Source organism: Gobio gobio, assembly GCF_949357685.1.
Source record: "Gobio gobio genome assembly, chromosome: 19".
NCBI classification, from domain to species: domain Eukaryota; kingdom Metazoa; phylum Chordata; class Actinopteri; order Cypriniformes; family Gobionidae; genus Gobio; species Gobio gobio.
Genome location: NC_137112.1, coordinates 782,501 through 801,155, shown reverse-complemented (window position 1 = coordinate 801,155; position 18,655 = coordinate 782,501). Strand labels below are relative to the sequence as shown.

General features: G+C 37.7%; 1 protein-coding gene across 1 annotated transcript in view; it reads right to left on the bottom strand.

Moving 5' to 3' along the window:
- Window positions 1–18,655, bottom strand: part of LOC307143126 (protein NLRC3-like) — a gene marked incomplete at both ends in the record, with an annotated part of 74,709 nt that overhangs the window by 5,724 nt on the left and 50,330 nt on the right. The window contains 4 exons of the mRNA XM_079844431.1: window positions 378–524; window positions 1,560–1,907; window positions 3,474–5,241; window positions 5,336–5,372. Of these exons, the coding sequence (XP_079700557.1) occupies window positions 378–524; window positions 1,560–1,907; window positions 3,474–5,241; window positions 5,336–5,372 (2,300 nt within the window). The remainder of the gene's footprint in view (window positions 1–377; window positions 525–1,559; window positions 1,908–3,473; window positions 5,242–5,335; window positions 5,373–18,655) is intronic.

Here is an 18,655-nt window from a genome sequence, read left to right as displayed (position 1 = left end):
ACCGGTGTCTTAGCGATCTCAGGAAGGAGTTGTAGATTGTCCATAAAACTGTCGGAAATTCGCAAACCAATATCCAAAAGCTCAGCGCGGGTGTACGATGTAAAGGCACAACTGTTCTGTGCGAACAGACCCGAGAAGAACAGGAAAAATACCGCAAAATTGCAGAATCTGGAGAGACGCTGAGCCTCGCGATCTACTCGCGCCGCCATCTTGGTCACTATAACCTATTCTAGTCAAATTCTAGTCAGAGAAGAGTGTTAAGATTACAATCACTCCATTATACTTATTTAAGCACATTTTAAACATGAATATTATACTCCAATACTGGATGACTGTACTCTATAAAAGTTTGTCATTTGGGGCAAAAGTCATGCTACCTCAGTGATGGCAGCTCATCCTTTAGAACGTCTTGTCCGATGTTTCCAAGATGATTATACCGCAGATCCAGCTCCCTCAGACATGAAGGATTGGCTTTCAAAGACGACACCAACTCATGAACTCCTTCAATTTGACAGCCTGTAAGTCTATAAAGCCAAAGCCGTTTTTCATTAAGATAATTTTTTCATTCAAGTCTTGTCAATTTTAAACAATTCAAGTGCAAGACGATGCAAAAGAGAACTCTCTCAACCAAATGGAGTATCTTGGTGAGTCTCCTCGTAAACACAGATGGTTATGTTAGGGCTGGATATGACTTAAAATCAAAATCTTGATTAATTGAACATTTTACCTCGATTACAATTCATGAGCGATTATTGTGTTTTTTTGCTTTTTTCACCTGTAAATATGCTCAACTATTAAAAGGTGTTATATATTATTTTCTAATGAGAGACTGTATTTCTTAACTTTGTCATTTAAAAACAATTGGCGGAAACTAACTTTGATCTGAAGCCAGAACCTTGAACCAGGACTTGAACCCTTGTGAAAAGCTACAGCAGATGTCATGGCGCTGCACACATTGCTAGTGCTAACAGCTCGCTTTCAGCAGTTATTGTGTCTATGGGTCGTAACATTTCTTACAGATTTCTGCTCGTTCTAAATCAGACTCAGATAAATTAGCACAGTACAGGTAGATTTATTTGAATGAATGAATCATGAGGACGCAAGCGAAAGTGATCTTGCTTTGGGGCTTGCAAACTGACATGGGAAAATTACTTAAAAATAGCTTTAAGTGAAAGCAAACAGTCGAGAAAAAATGCTTGTGTCAATATATTAGATCCATGCATGACGTCTTAAAGTGACCACAAATCTGCTGTTTGTTCAGTTGATCCGCTCATTATTTTTTTTCTTACTTTATTACCGACTGTTTACATGTTTTAATAATCTTTGAACTTTATTTTAGTTAAGCTAGTAGATTTTGGTTTGGTATTGAATTTCGAGAATTGTGAAATTTCACTGGTATCTAAAATTTTGATGGCATAACCTTATTAACAAGTTTACTTGGGTCAAAAACAATGAAAACAACAATACATTTTAGTTATATGGTGGAGCCAAATGAGAATGTGAACGACTGGGCCAGTAGAACAAATCCTTAGCACTGAGCTTTGGTTAGTTTGACTTACTTCAGAACTTCAAGGTGACATTTATTGCTTTGCAGTCCAGATGAGATATTCTTCACTCCTGAATCTCCTATAGGATTGTCACTGAGGTCCAGCCCTCTCAGATTCGTGTTTTCTCCTAAAAGCACATCCCTGATCAGCTCCATGTCCTGACTCTGGAGGTCATTGTGGCTGAGGTTTAGGGTCTGAATCTGGCAGTTGGGATCATGGAGCGCAGTGGAAAGCTGGACCAGCACGGACCGTCCTGGAGAATTGTGGCTCAGATCAAGATGAGTCAGGAGAGAGTTTGGTGACCTCAGGTAACCCGTCAGGTTCTCACAGTGCTGCTCTGTAAACCCGCTTCCTTTGAGCCTGTCAGCATTCAAACTAACATTCAGCTTTGACCAACAACATTATACGATATATTATACAGACATTTACAGCATCTTACAGTTTTTTTTATTCGCTTTGGTACTATTTTCACAAGTAAGGTGTACATTTTCAAAACTCATCGTACAAAAATCCAAACTGATCACACTTGTAACACAACAAGTCATTCTTTCAAAACCTGATGTAATGCTTTCATTCACTTGCACATATTTTCAGTCCACATAATCACTGTTTCAAACACAAGATTATTGTAATATGTAATGAGAACATTTGGTTTAATCACCAAAACACAACAGTGTGATCTTCTTTCAATTTAGTACTTTAAACAATCAGTTCATCCAACAGCAAACAATGCAAGATACATGTTTCAAATCTCCCTCGTTGCTGAATTATCTACAGTATCTACAGTAACACAGGCTACATATTCCTCATTAAAAAATACACTTGCATTACCTAACTTATGTAATCGAATCCAATGATGTTTGTAATAGTATTCAGTGTGTTATCAAAAAGGTGTGATAAAGTTATGACACAGCCATGAGGTTCTGTGCTATAACAGAGTTTGCTGCCCATACATGTTCTCACATACATGTTCTCACTGTACCATATGACTGAATCTACTGTAGTTGAGCTTTATAAGGGTGAGTTACAGTAATGTGGCAATCTCTACCATGGTAATCTGTTTACAGTATCACATGGCATACATACTGTAATGTAAAATTCTATATTTGATGCCATCTGTCTCCCTTCTTCTGATTTCTGATCAATCTGATGTTACACCGTCATTGACTATTTCCACTCCCTTATACTCTATTCTGCTCTATTCACAAATTGAAAATATTTCTGTCCCACTCTCCATAGACATTATGATTTTTATACTGTTCGAAATCTATATTCTTTCCCCTTACACTACACATCAAAGAAACATTTCTGCATTTTCACATTTTCAAAAAAACTCATTCTCTATGATTTAAAAGCTTGACCAAAAAATGTCCCTGCAAGGAAAAGGATTTAGGATATTGCTGTCTTTTTGTCCCCATAATGTAGAGTTTACCAGACCACAAACACACACCTTATAATCTAAGGTAAATCGCAGAAAATTTAAAAATAATTCATTTCATATGGTTATCCATTTTGGAAATTGCAAACAAAGTAGAAACTATGTTTATATAATCAATATATATATAGAAATCTATTGGTGTACCAAATGATTGATTGATTAACCATTAAGATCAGTTGGATTAAATAAAAGACAAATGTATTAAACTGAACGAGAAGAGATGCAGATCAAAAGTTTGATAGTAAGAGCTTTATGAAAGGCAGTTACTGTGAATGAAACATTTATAAAGAGGAAACACTTATTTTGTGTAGTGAAAAGGGTACTTTGTGGTTTTGTGTATTGTATTAACACATTTGAAAATATGCTGAAATGTTTGAAAAAAGTCCACTTTTGATGATCTGTTGTGATATTAGCACTATGAGTTTTGAAAATGTACACCTTGGTTGTGAAAATAGTACCAAAGCGAATAAAAAAACTGTAATACTTACAGAGCCCGTTTGAAGCACATGATGGCAGGGGAGAATCTCTGAAACCCTTCCAAAGTGATGTTGTATTTCCTGAGGTCAAACTCATTGTGCTTCATATTTGACATCCTAAACTGGAAAGCCAGAAGTGTGCACTGGAACAGTGTGAGAGGTTCTTTGGACCGTGAGCATTTGAGATCTTGCATCTCCTGCAAAAATGACGTGTCCTTGAGCTCAACGAGGCAACGAACAAGACTAATGCATCTCTCAGGGGACAGATCTGTCCTCTTCAAAGACTTAATGTATGTGGTCACCTTTTTGTGACCGTCTGAACTACTGGCCCCTAATGGAGGCAGGAGTCCTTCGAGCATACATCTGTTGGAATCGCAAGAAACCCCAAAGAGAAAACAGATGAAAAGATCCAAGTGTCCATTTTCACTTGTCAAGGCCACATCAACTTCATTTTGGAGAAGATCACACAAATTAGACTTCTCACCGCAATTCAGGGAGTCTTGATTTCCTGATAGAAATGTGTGAAATGCAAACAAGGCTGCAAAGAATTCCTGGACACTGCGATGGACGAAGGTGAAAAGTCTTGTCCTGTAAATTCCGCATTTGTACTCTGTGACACAGGTAATGACACCAGGATATTGATGTGCTTCATCAACAGTGATATTATACTTCATCAAGTCTTCTTCGCTAAACATGACTTTCTGTTCCTTCAGCTGCCAGTATGCCAGCTCTGCCAGTTTCAGAATCAGTTTTTTGTACTTCTTGAGAGTGTCTCGTTGAGACAGTTCTTTCCCTTGATATTTCTTGTGGCTCAACCCAGTCTGAATGAGCAGATAGTGGATGTACATTTCCGTAAGATTTGAGGGCATGTTTCTATCTTTATTTTGACCTGTAATTATGTATTTAAGAACAACCACTGAAATCCAACAAAACAGAGGAATGTGGCACAATATCCACAGGCTCTTTTGAGACTTTAGGTGGAAGATGATCTTTTGGGTTAGCTGTGGGTCCTCAAGTTGGCTCTTGAAGTACTCCTCCTTTTGCTCGTCACTGAATCCTCTGATCTGTGTGATGTATCCGTTTGAGAAGATCTCACTCGGAAGCGTTCCGGCTGCGACGGGCCGGCTGGTGATCCACAGGTGAGCGGATGGAAGCAGTTTTCCTCGTAGAAGGTTTACTAGAAGGACATCCACTGTGGCTTCTTCAGTTACATCTGACAAAAGGCAGCTTTGAAAGTCCAAAGGCTTTTTACATTCATCCAGACCATCTAAGACGAACACAACTTTCCTTTCACAGATCCATTCAGAGATCTGTCTCGCCTCGTTAAACTCGGGGTAAAAGACACAAAGCAAGTCAAAAAGACTCTTTTCTCCTTTGAGCAAGTTCAGCTCTCGGAACGGGAGCAGAAACACAAGCTCTAGATCTTGATTGGCTTCTCCGCTCGCCCAGTCGAGGACAAACTTCTGAACGGTGATCGTTTTCCCGATTCCAGCAATTCCTTTGGTTAAAACGATCTTCATGTTTCTATTTTTATCTGTGGGCGGCTGAAGGATTTCATTGTAGTTTATGACTCTCTGGGCTGATGTGTTTAAATCATGCGTCGTCTCGATCTGCCAGATCTCATGTTCTCTATTGACGGGGTCAGACTCGTCATTGATGATAAACAGTTTAGTGTAGATCTTGTTTAGAGAGACTGACCGTGGTGCACTTCCCTCCAAAATCCTCTCAGCCTCACACTGCATTCTTGATTTCATCTTATTCTTCACATTCTGAAGAATTTCTAAAAATCAGGACAAAGTTGGAAAGTCATTATTAACAGGAGCATCACACTGAAATTCGCTACAGCAAGAGATGTGACGTGTTCTGTTTCTTACCATCTTTGTCTATGGAGGTTGAGTGAGACACCTGTGGCTGAAAAAGACAACAACAAATATACACATAAATATATATAATATAGATATAGACTATATTCTTAAATGATCATCCAGTCATTCTTCAAACCACATGTCTTCTTTAGGGTCAGGGGAGCCACTTTTCCACTGCCCAACAGTGGAAAAGTGGTTGCCAGGATTAACAGCATGCCGGACAGGGTCAATAGCCCTTCAAGCACAGAGGCCAAAATCAAGTGGTGTTTCCACTGTTGGGCCAGGAGAACCCCAGCGCTAAAACCCGCACCTTAACATGCCTCCATAGAACGACGTCCCACGAACCCCACCAAAGGTGTATAAATCAAGCACTAGGCCTGCAGACACTTCTACACACATTAGTGAGAGAATGGGCCGCTCTCAGGAGCTCAGAGAACTCAAGCGTGGGGCCGTGATCGGTGGCCACCTGTGCAATAAGTCCATTCGGGATATTTCCTCACTACTAAATATTCCACGCTCAACTGTTAGTGAGATTATAACAAAGTGGAAGCGATTGGGAACAACAGCAACTCAGCCACGAAGTGAAATCACAGAGCAGGGTCAGCGCATGCTGAGGGTCACAGAAGTCGGCAACTTTCTGCAGAGTCAAGAGCTCCAGACCTCCAAACTTCTGTGGCCTTCAGATGAGCTCAAGAACAGTGTGTAGAGCTTCATGGAATGGGTTTCCATGGCCGAGCAGCTCATCCAAGCCTCACATCACCAAGTGCAATGCAAAGAGTGGGATGCAGTGGGGTAAAGCGCGCCGCCACTGGACTCTAGAGCAGTTGGACGTGTTCTCTGAGTGACCAATCACGCTTCTCTGTCTGACAATCCCATGGACGAGTCTGGGTTTGGCGGTTGGGGTTGTTTTTCAAGGGTTGGGCTTGGCCTCTTAGTTCCAGTGAAAGGAACTCTTAATGCTTCAGCATCCCAAGACATTTTGGACAATTTGGGGACGGTCCCTTCCTGTCCCAACATGACTGCGCACCAGTGCACAAAGCATCGCTCCATAAAGACATGGATGAGCGAGTTTGGTGTGGAGGAACTTGACTAGTCAGATTATGGATTGGGATAGTTCTTCGGATTAAGAATGGGATGTCATGAAAGTTCATGTGCATGTAAAGGCAGGCGTCACAAAACTTTTGGCAATATAGACGAGGCCGATCAAGCCCTAGATATGACACAAGCCCTGGCCCGCACAAGCACGCTCGCTTTTGGCCCGTCAGTGGAAACACGGCTAGGAATGCTGGAGTTTATCCCAGTGTCTCGGGGGGCAAAGTTAGGGAAAACACTCTGGACAAATAGCCAGTACATCACAGAATGAACACACAAACCTACGGACAATGTAGTGTCTCCAATTCACCGATGCTGCACTTCAAAAGCTTTATAATGGCAGAGAATGGTAAATTAGATTTTGAAGCCCAAAAAATTGCATCCATCCATCCATCCATCCTAAAATTGCATCTATCCATCCTAAAATTGCATCTATCCATCATAAAAGTGCATCTATCATCATAAAAGTGCATCTATCCATCATAAAAGTGCATCTATCCATCATAAAAGTACTCCATACGGCTCCGGGGTAAATAAAGGCCTTCTGAAGCGATGCCAATATTTAAATATAATTATATAATAATTTACTATATTTAATACTTTTTCAACTAAAATAACTAGTTTCCAACAGACGGCCTACGCAAGTCGACTTACGCTAAAAGAGTAACCCCTGACGCCAGATGTACAACCCCAAATCAGAAAAAGTTGGCACAGTATGGAAAACGCAAATAAAATTTCGTTGCAGACAATATGAACACAAAATATTTCATGTTTTGTCTGGTCAACTTCATGTCATTTGTAAATATGCATCCTTTCCTGTCATTCAGACCTGCAACAGATTTCAAAAAAAGTTGGGACAGTAAAGCATTTACCACTTTGTAATGTTGCCATTCCTTTTCACAACACTTAAAAGACTTTTAGGGACTGAAGACACCAAGTGATGAAGTGTTTCAGGTGTAATTTTGTCCCATTCTTCCTGCAAACAAGTCTTAAGGTGGGCAACAGTATGGGGTCTTCGTTGTCGCATTTTGCGCTTCAAAATGTGCCACATTCTCTATTGGAGACAGGTCGGGACTGAGGCAGGCCAGTCAAGTACCCGAACCCTCTTCCTCCGCAGCCAGGACTTTGTAATGTGTGCAGAATGTGGTTTTGCATTGTCTTGTTGAAATATGCATGGACGTCCCTGGAAAAGATATCTTCTTGAAGGCAGCATATTATGCTCCAAAATCTCTATGTACTTTTCAGCATTAATGGTGCCTTCACAGAAGTGCAAGTTGCCTTTGCCAAGGGCACTGACACAACCCCATACCATGACAGACCCTGGCTTTTGGACTTGTTGCTGGTAACAGTCTGGATGATCCTTTTCTTCTTTGGTCCGGAGCACACGGCGTCCATTCCTCCCAAAAAATACCTCAAATACTGATTCATCTGAGCACAGTACACGTTTCCACTGTGTGATGGTCCATCCCAGATGCCTCGAGCCCAGAGAAGTCGACGGCGCTTCTGGACACTGTTAACATAGGGCTTCCTTTTGGCACAGTACATTTGTGGATGTAACTACATATTGTGGTACTTGACAAAGGTTTGCCAAAGTAGTCCTGAGCCCATGTGGTGATATTGCTTATAGATGAATGACGATTCTTGATGCAGTGCCGCCTGAGGGATCGGAGATCACGGTTGTTCAGCTTAGGCTTGCGCCCTTGTCCTTTACGCACTGAAATTCCTCCAGATTCCTTGAAACTTTTAATTATGTTATGCACTGTTGAACGTGGAATATCCAAATATCTTCCGATCTTTCTTTGAGGAACATTGTTTTTAAACATTTCAATAATTTTCTCACGTATTTGTTGGCAAACTGGCGATCCTCGGCCCATCTTTGCTCCTAAAGGATTAGACCTTTCTTGGATGCTGCTTTTGTACCAAATCATAATTACAATCACCTGTTGACATCACCTGTTTCAAATCACATCATTATTTAACCATTTTACCTCATTACTAGCCCTAAATTGCTCCTTTCCCAACTTTTTTTGAAATGTATTGCAGGTCTGAATGACAGGAAAGGATGCATATTTACAAATGACATGAAGTTGACCAGACAAAACATGAAATATTTTGTGTTCATATTGTCTGCAATGAAATACAAGTCAAAGTAAATTTAGAAATCACTTCTTTTTTTTATTATTTGCGTTTTCCATACTGTCCCAACTTTTTCTGATTTGGGGTTGTAGGAGTAGCGTAAGCTATGACCGGTGTTTTGTTTTGCTTTATCCTCTGCCCTTCCACATATGTCATGTGTCAGGTCAGGGGTTACTCTTTCACCGTAAATCGATGCATAAGACTGTCTAATGGAAACTAGTTATTTTAGTTGATAAAGTTTAAAATATGGATTTTTTTCTTACATAAGTGCATGGCTTCACTTCAGAAGTCCTTTATTAACCCCCAGAGCCGCTTGGAGTAGTTTTATAATGGATAGATGCATTTTTTTGGGCTTCAAAAGAAAGTCATATACACCTAGGATGACTTGAAGGAGAGTAAATTATGGGATAATTTTTGGGTGAACTATCCCTTTAAGTGATCAACTCAGCAAAATGCACAATATTACAGTGTGTTAATGATCAGACACTCACATGTAGGGTTATGTTAAGACAACCAGCTATGTTGTTTCCTACAATGTTGGGAGCCTGTATTGATCCTCCATCCTTCTGGTCAATTGTAATGTTACGCTGATTTGGGTTCTGAATCGATGGTTGCCAGAGTGATGTAGAATTATTATTATGTTGTGAAAGGTTGCTATGCTGTTGAAGTGTCATGTTTCCAGAATGTGTTTGAATGCTGTCACTATCTGTTTCAAAATAAATAATTAGATACATAAATAACACTGTAAATATTACAGTAAAGCTTATTGAAGATTAAGAAATATTGTCTAATAAAGTAAATGAGAAATATGTTCCTACTTTCAATACGTCTCTTTTTAAATGACTCCCCCCCTCCATATTCACTCCCCTTTAGACGGTCTTCCAATTGTCTGGTAATTTCGCTGTTAGGAAAAGATAAACAGTTTAGATTAATGTTCAGTTCAATCCAGTTTATGATTATTTCTATAGTACTTTTCATAATACATATTAAGCATACATATACAAAGCAGCTTTACAGAAAATGCAAGTTTCAATGATGTAATATAATTTGGCCCGAATTAACAGGGAAACTTGCATTAAATCACAACATTTCTAAATTGTCCCACCACAGATTCATAATGAACATCTCATAATATCAAATATCTCTAACATTGAGTTTTGCATCATTGCTTTGGCAAAGCAGCTGTCAACTAAACTAAAAGGCTGTGATTTAATGTGATTATATTAATTATATAGTCTTTGTGTGTTTTGAATACTGTTTAGTCTTCACCCAAGCCTCTTATGATCCAGTGTTTCAGCATCTCAGAGTGACTCAGTTCACTGTAAAGCAAACTAAATCTCTGCATGCGCTGTGAGTTTAACATGAATTTGAGAACAAAGTGTGCACCAGTTATGCTTTATTTTGGACAAATACAACACTTTACTAGATTTGTAACGAGATTCACTTGTAAATCCGTTTTCATAGGAACTGCAGTTTTCCGTTTTCAAGCTCTAGAGTTTAACTCTTGCAAGTGAAGAAATTACCACATAAAAGCATTGTAATTTTACTAATGTATTATAAAGTAATTAGTATACTTATTATAAAATGTATTTTTCATTTTCACACTATCACAACAGAAAGGAGGTTTGAGTCAACTCAGTTAGATAGTTTTCATTTTTACAGAATACCATCGTCGAAAACAAAGCTAACACAGTCGTTTATAGTAGAGATTTTCAAGGCGCTATTTTCCTCATCCATTTTGAAACAAAACTTTATTATATATTATTAAATTGAACGCCCTATACATAAATTATTTTTTATTAATAAGTGTCATGTTTTTTTTTCATGTTTTTAAAAGTGTCAAACTTTACAGTTTTTTTTATTCGCTTTGGTACTATTTTCACTAGTAAGTTATACATTTTCAAAACTCTTAGTACAAAAATCTAAACTGATCACACTTGTAACACAGCTAGTCATTCTTTCAAAACCTGATCTCATGCTTTCATTCAGTGGCACATATTTTCAGTCCACATAATCATTGTTTCAAACACATTCATTTGGTTTAATCACTGAAACACAACAGTGTGATCTTCTTTCAGTTTAGTACTTTAAACAATCAGTTCATCCAACAGCAAACAATGCAAGAGACATGTTTCAGATCTCCCTCATTGCTGAATGATCTACAGTAACACAGGCTACAGATGCCACATAAGAAAATACGCTTACATTACCTCACTTATGTAATTTAATCTATAATGTTTGTATTAGTATCTATCTATTCAGTGTGTTATCAAAAGGTGTGATGAAGTTACGACACAGCCATGAGGTTCAGGGCTATAGAACAGAGTTTGCTGCCAATACAGTAAATGTTCTCACTGTACCATATGACTGAATCTATACTGTAGTTGAGCTTTATAAGGGTGAGTTACAGTAATGTGGCAATCTCTACCATGGTAATCTGTTTACAGTATCAAATGCAAACATACTGTAATGTAAAATGCTGTATTTGATGCCACCTGTCTCCCTTCTTCTGATGCATTTCTGATCAGTCTGATGTTACACCGTCATTGACTAATTCCTTTCCCTTATACTCTGCTCTGCTCTGTTCACACACACACACACACACACACTCATACCCACATGTCTGGTTCACTATCTTTCTGGGTATAAGCAGGCATAATGGTTACAAACTGTATATTCTCTCCCCTTACACTAACCCTACCCATAAACCTATCAATCACACAAAACTTTCTACATTTTTACATTACAGTAAAAAAAAAAGTCCCCGCAAGGACAAGGAATTAGGATACTGCCATCTTTATAGGGACATTTTGTCCCCATAATGTAGAGTTTACCAGGCCACACACGCGCACGCACTTTGAACATAGTAGTTATAATCTAAGATAAATCGCTTCTAATTTAAAAATAATTAATTACATATGGTTATCTATATCGGAAATTGCAAACAAAGTAGAAACTATGTATATAGAATCAATATCTAAAAGAAATCTATAGGTGAACCAAATGATTGATTGATTAACCATTAAGATCAGTTGGATTAAATAATAGACAAATGTATTAAACTGAACGAGAAGAGATGCAAATCAAAAGTTTTATAGTAAGAGCTTTATGAAAGGCAGTTACTGTGAATGAAACATTTATATAGATGAAACAGTTATTTTTTGTGGTGAAAAGGATTCTTTGTAGTTTTGGGTATTGTACTAACACAATTGAAAATATGCTGAAATGTTTGAAAAAAGTGCACTTTTGATGATCTGTTGTGATATTAGTACTATGAGTTTTGAAAATGCACACCTTGCTTGTGAAAATAGTACCAAAGCGAATAAAAAAAACTGTAATTAGATTGTAAAAAAAATGTATGTTCAAGTTCAAGTTCAGGTTGATTTATATAGCACGTTTAAGAACGGCCGCAGGCCAGCCAAAGTGCTGTACAACAGAAAAATACAAGTGCAAAACAAGTAAAAACATAAAAAACTATATTTATTATAGTAATAATGTAGGAGAAAAATAAATAAAACAAATTGTAGGTTAAAAGCCAAAGAACAACAAGTGGGTTTTTAGACTAGATTTGAACTCAGATAAAGTGGCCACGATTCTAATAGAGTACGGAAGATTGTTCAATAAAAAAACTTGAGCCTACAACAGAGCTAATTTGTTTGTCGAATTAAAATTTTTGGATGCAAACCTGGCTACATATTTTGATTAGATAACAGGTTTGGGCTGTAACGAAATAGGCTAACTTAGTTACACAACATTTGAGTGACTGTATTTCATTACATTTACATTTTAAATGGGTGGTAATCAAAGTACAGTTACATCTGACAAGTATTTCAGATAACCAAAGTGATTACTTTGAGTTTTAATGTCATTTACTTGTATTAAACATTAATGTAAACAGCGATTGGTGATTCTCAGACTCTCCTAAGATACAGTTCTGCTCATAAGTGTCATAACCTCGCAGAATACGCAACATTTTAATAATTTTGACATAATGAGAGGGATCTGGTATCATAAAAATTGCATGTTACTTTTATTTAGTGCAGTCCTGAATAAGATATTTCACATAATAGATTTTTATACTGAGCCCCTATTAGAACTATGATATTATATTCTATACTTCTATGAATTCTATTGAGAAACCATGAGAATGTTTTTTTGTTCAGAAATGCTTAATTATTATTATTTTTTGAACTATGACGCTGTGTTTTGCAATCTTGTTGTCGAACTCAAAAATTTGTTTTATTTATAATTAATAAAAAATGCCATTATTTTATTTGAAAAAGTTAATAATTGTATTTTATTGGCAAATTGTTTTAGTTTGTCTTGTATATTTGTTTGATTATATCAGATTTGAATCTGTCATGCTTGTGTTATAATGCACTCCACCTATGGGGCATGTTGTCACATTTCACTTTCATTCTTTCAGAGTAAATCAAGAAAATATAAACAAAACCACATAATTGTACTAGACATGTGTGACATTAATGTGGGATACAATAAATACTCTGAACCACAAGTGGAGTTACACAAACTGAGAAAGTCAGAAAGTGTTGTGGCCTGCTCTCCCTACTTTACTTTCGATACGTTTAATATTAACAAATAGCCTACTTTTCATACTTGAGTACAATAAATATCACAAACTTTAAAACTTTTACTCAAGTAATATTCTAAACAGTGACTTTAACTTCGACCAAAGTCATTTTCTGGTAAGATATCTATACACAAGTGTGGCTTGTTTCGAGTAGTTTATACACACACTATACTGTACACAAACACACACTTCACTGTACACACACTATACTGTACACATACACACACTTCACTGTACACATATATTCTATTGGTTTACAGTAATACCTGTCCCAGCACTTCGCGGGATCCCTCTGTGATGAAGAACTGCTCTTCTTATCTTGACTTTGCTCCATCGCTGCTCGTTTATTTGTGTATCTTCTTCTTCTTCTTCTTCTTCTTCTTCTTCTTGTTCTTCAGCGCGGAAGTGAAGTGAAAGCCATTCTCCGTGACCGCGCAAGACTCGAGAACAACACAAAGTGTCGCGAACGGTCAAACTATTGCGCTACAGACCAGTGCGTGTGTTTATTACGATAATAAAGTTAAATATTTGATAAGAAATTATAGTTTCGCGATATCAAGCAGCACAACGAGCTGTTTCGAACTGGAAGCGAATGACACCCGGAAGGCTCACACAAATGACCGCGCCCCAAAACTTGATAATACCTGAGGCTATTAATCATATTTTCATGAAAGAGCTGTTAATCTGTTAAGCCATTAATGATATTTTCAGGGTGAGCACCCGTCCCGCGGGATGTAGGGGAGAGCGGGCACCTGACGCTTCTGACTTCCTCAGTTTGTGTGAATCCACTTGGGGTTTAGAGTATTCATTTATCCCACATTAATTTCACACGCTTGTTATTGTAACGCAAGAGCACTTACAAGATATATATATGCAGGAAGACAAAGTTTGAGCACGCACCTGTAATTATATATATATATATCATTACAGGTGCGTGCTCAAACTTTGTCTTCCTGAATGTGCACTCGAGAATCTAGAGTTGTCTTCTCTTCAGGATTTAATAGTGTGGGCACCCAGCAAGCAATTTTGCGTCTAAAAGACGTCTAATAGACGTCAAAACATAGCCCAGACGTCTAGGCTAAAACAAGGCTAAATTTGGGCTGTCAGTGAAAATCTAATAGACGTCTAACCTTAGCCCAATAATAGACAGCTAATTAATGACTACATGTGTACGTCTAATATACAACAAAATGATGGCCAAAAGATTCATTTCACTTGAATGTTATCAAATGAAAATTCATCCAACAAATCTAGCCTATATAAAGGTTTTATTTACAAAATAACATTAACAACTTAAGATAATACAAAATAAATCAAAATTATCAAATAAAATACTGCAAATACAATAATGATGATAACAAATATGGAACAGCAACAACTTAAGATAATAAAAATTTAAAGAAAGACAAAATGAAAATAAAATTAAAGCTGCGAGCAGCGATGACGGGCCCAAGCCGGTGGCACCGCCACCCCGGTGGCATCAGTTTAACTGTGCACGGCAGGCAATAGGCATTTAAAATGGGAAAACATAAAAGGACTATGTCAAAGTCATCTGAATTCACCACATTAACTGCAGCAGTTGGTGCTGCTATGACCACAAACCACAACAGCCACATCTATGAGATCAATTAAATTTATATGAATTTCATGTCAGATTATGTCAAAGGTCAAATTGGAATGAGTTCAGAATACCATTCGAATGCTGATGTTGTTTTATTCTAACACTTCTCTTCATGTGTTTTTGAGCTACCTTAGCTACCGTTTGTGCACCAATCTTATGCACCATAAAACATGCTTTCATTTCAATATGGGTGGTCCAATAAATTCTTTTTAATAAAAAATTTATAAATGGAGCCAAATCACAGAAACTGCAAAGATGATTTTAATATCAGTGTCAGGTAAGAGTAAGATGCGTGTCTACATTTTATGGAAGTTTATTATAAATAGCCACTTTTGAATGTGAATGTGAATGTGAAACATGTGAAATTTACGTTTTAATACATTTATATTATATCAGTAAATAATTAATTTAAAGACATATGCATCATACGTGATCTTGGCAAACACATCACATGACGTTTTTATTTTAAGTGATAGTGATAGTTATTTGTGATAGCCTATATGAAAGGGTTAAATTATGATCAAAAGAGAAAGTCACACACACACACACACAATGATAGAGTGAGAGTGAGGGGGAGGGGAAGGACTGAGAGAAAGGCACACACACAAACTCACAGGGTGAGAGAGAGACCCCCCCCCCCCCACACACACACACACAGATAGAGAGGGGGAAGGGGAAAGACAGGCAGATGGCATTCCATAGACTTAATGGTTTGTATACTGTACAAACTGTACATTCTATCCCCCTACACTACCCCTAAGCCTACATATCGCACATACACACACACACACACACACACTACCCCTAAACCTACCATCACAGAAAACATTCTGCATTTTTACATTTTTATTAAAAAATTGTTTAGTATGCTGTTAAAGCTATTTTTATTTACGGGGACACATGAAATGTCTTCATAAACCATGATTATGTTGTAATAAACACCCCTCCAACACACCCATTTCTGAGGCTTTGCCCATTTCCACTGACTGACATCTCTGATGTGTGTGTTGAGTTTCAAGCAATTTCAAGCATGCTAAGAGGAATTATACAAATATTCACGTTCAAACCAAAATATCTGACTTCCTGTTGGTCAGAGCTAATGACTGTAAAGTAAAAAATTAACTAATTAATCACATTTTTTTCTGTAATTAATCACGATTAATCGCAAGTTTTTAATATTTTAAGTTTGTAATATTTTTATATTGTAATAATTTCAGTTACTCTCCAAATTAATTTAGAAACAATTTAAAGACAGCATATTGTAAATATGTGTTGTATTGTCATTTTTATGAATGAAGGCCAGTATCACTGATACTAAATTCTCTATGAAACATTAATGACGTTACATTACAGTATAACTGAAAGCTCCCAATTTCAACATTTATTAGGCTTTAAAAAACAACTTTTAATTTAAGTGAACTTAAAAAAATCTTTACATAAACCCAAAATAATAAATGTTATATCTACCCATGGCCTTCCCTGTTATACAGAAATGTAATAGTTATCAAACCTTCCTTAACTGCATAAATAATAAATGAAATATAGATGAATCATCATTAAAGCTACAATTTTCTCTGTTCCCGTTGTTCTTTGATGAACATTAATGACAGGCATCATCAGTGCTCCTGTCACTTTAAGAACAACCGCGGATCTCACGCGCGGTCCCGCGCATCTCATTTCCTCACAACTCTTTAAAGTTCATTTAAGACGTTATTTAACTAATTTAAGACTCTAATATGAGAATACTCAAAATCCTCTTTGTTATTGTTTGTTCAACAGCAAAAGAGAACTCGATGTGAGCAGGAAACTGACGCGAGTCTATCTATGCATCGAGTGTGTGTGTGTGTGTGTGTGTGTGTGTGTGTGTGTCAGTGTCCCTTGATTAGCTGACATGAGACGCATCCACACAGACAGGACACTGACACACACACACACACACACACACACACACACACACACACACACACACACACACACACACACACACACACACACACACACACACACACACACACACACACACAGACAGGACACACACACACACACAGGACACTGACACACACACACACACACACACACACACAGGACACTGGCATACAGCGCGCTCTCTTGTGTCTTGTCGCGCTTGGAAGCATTTACATGAATAGGAGCGTGATCATGTAACGCTAAGCAAAAATGGATATAAAAACGGACGCTGTGTTATTTGCGTTAAATATTTTTAATGCGTTAAGCTTCCGTTTCACGTTGACCGAGTTTGGTGGAGATTGAATAAAATCACCTACGAGGAGAACGTAAAAACTCAGACCCTGAATTATACAAATATTCACGTTCAAACAAAAACTTTCTGTGAAAAAAAGACACTTATAAACAGACACTTGTAGAAAATAATGTGAATTTTAAAAAAAAATAAATTTGAACTATGTCAGTAAATAATGAATTTAAAGACAAATGTGTCAAAAGTGATCTTTGCAAACACAGCACATGACCTTCTGTAAAGCACATGTATAGAAAACACACTCACACTCCTCTGTTTTAAAAAAAAGAGTTCTGTCTGAATGAGTACATGAAATCACGGCTGTCAGGTGATAAGAATTGGAACTCAAATGTCATTTAGAAAATTAGTCCTGTAGTGATATAGTGTCATAGTTCATGTCCACATTAACTACTACGTTGTAATACCAGTGTATGTCATCATACACATTTGTGTCCTCATAAATCACAAAAACAAGCACAGAGAGAGAGAGAGAGAGAAAGGGAGTTTCAAAAATAATACAACACTGCCACCTTTTGGATATAGAGGGGAGGGCACACAAACAGCCAAAAACATTATTAAACTTTGACATGTTGCCATGGCAGCATTATTTGAAATATCAGGAATTCATTCATATGTCTCTATCTGTCATGTTTTCACATTATACTGATGAAGTTTGAAGTCAATCTGGTGAAAATAAGATGGTGATTCAAAGCATTTTTGAAAGTGACACACTTCCTGCTGCCAGTTGGTGGCGCTATAACTTTGACTCACAAAAGTCATATCCATGTGATCGGCCTCTTACAACGAACACACAGCTGAAGTTTCATCCAAATCAGTCAATGTTTGCACAAGTTATTACACACTTCCTGTTTACCTTTTCTCGCCATAAATTCGTTGCTTCGCCACGGCCAAACCGTTTAAGATATAAAAAATCCGTTCGCAATTTAGCATCCTCTGTGTCTTGACTTCATGCTGACCGAGTTTGGCACTGATTGAAACAATGGCCTCGGAGGAGTATATTAAATTCCAGAGCATGTGTTTTCAGAACAACCCATATTAGCTCACTTCCTGTTGGGCTGACACGTAACTTAGAGCACGAAAGTTGTTTGGCCCGATGAGGTCTATATGTGTACCGAGTTTCATACATGTACGTGCAAGTGTGTTTGATATATAGACCAAGTTTTCAGACACCACTTTAGGGGGCGCTGTCGAGCCCCCCTGCCACGCCCGGGTACCAGCTTCAGCCCAGCTCTGATGGCCGCGCATTCCGATGTGTGTGCAAAGTTTCAAGAGTTTTTGAGCATGGTAAGGGCCCCAAAAGTGCCCGAGAAGTCGATAAAATAATAATAATAATAATAATTAAAGCTGCGAGCAGCGATGACGGGCCCAAGCCGGTGGCACCGCCACGCCGGTGGCATCAGCTTAACTGTGCACGGCAGGCAATATGCATTTAAACAGGAGAATATTTTAGAATCGCTCGAATATGCCACATTTACCGCAGCAACTGGTGCCACTATCACCACAAGCCACACCCATGATGTAATTTAAATCTAGATTAATTTTAATGTCATAGGATAAAATAAATAAAAGTTATATTTTCCTGCTCAAAATTTTGTAAGTCCAGAAGGCCAGTAT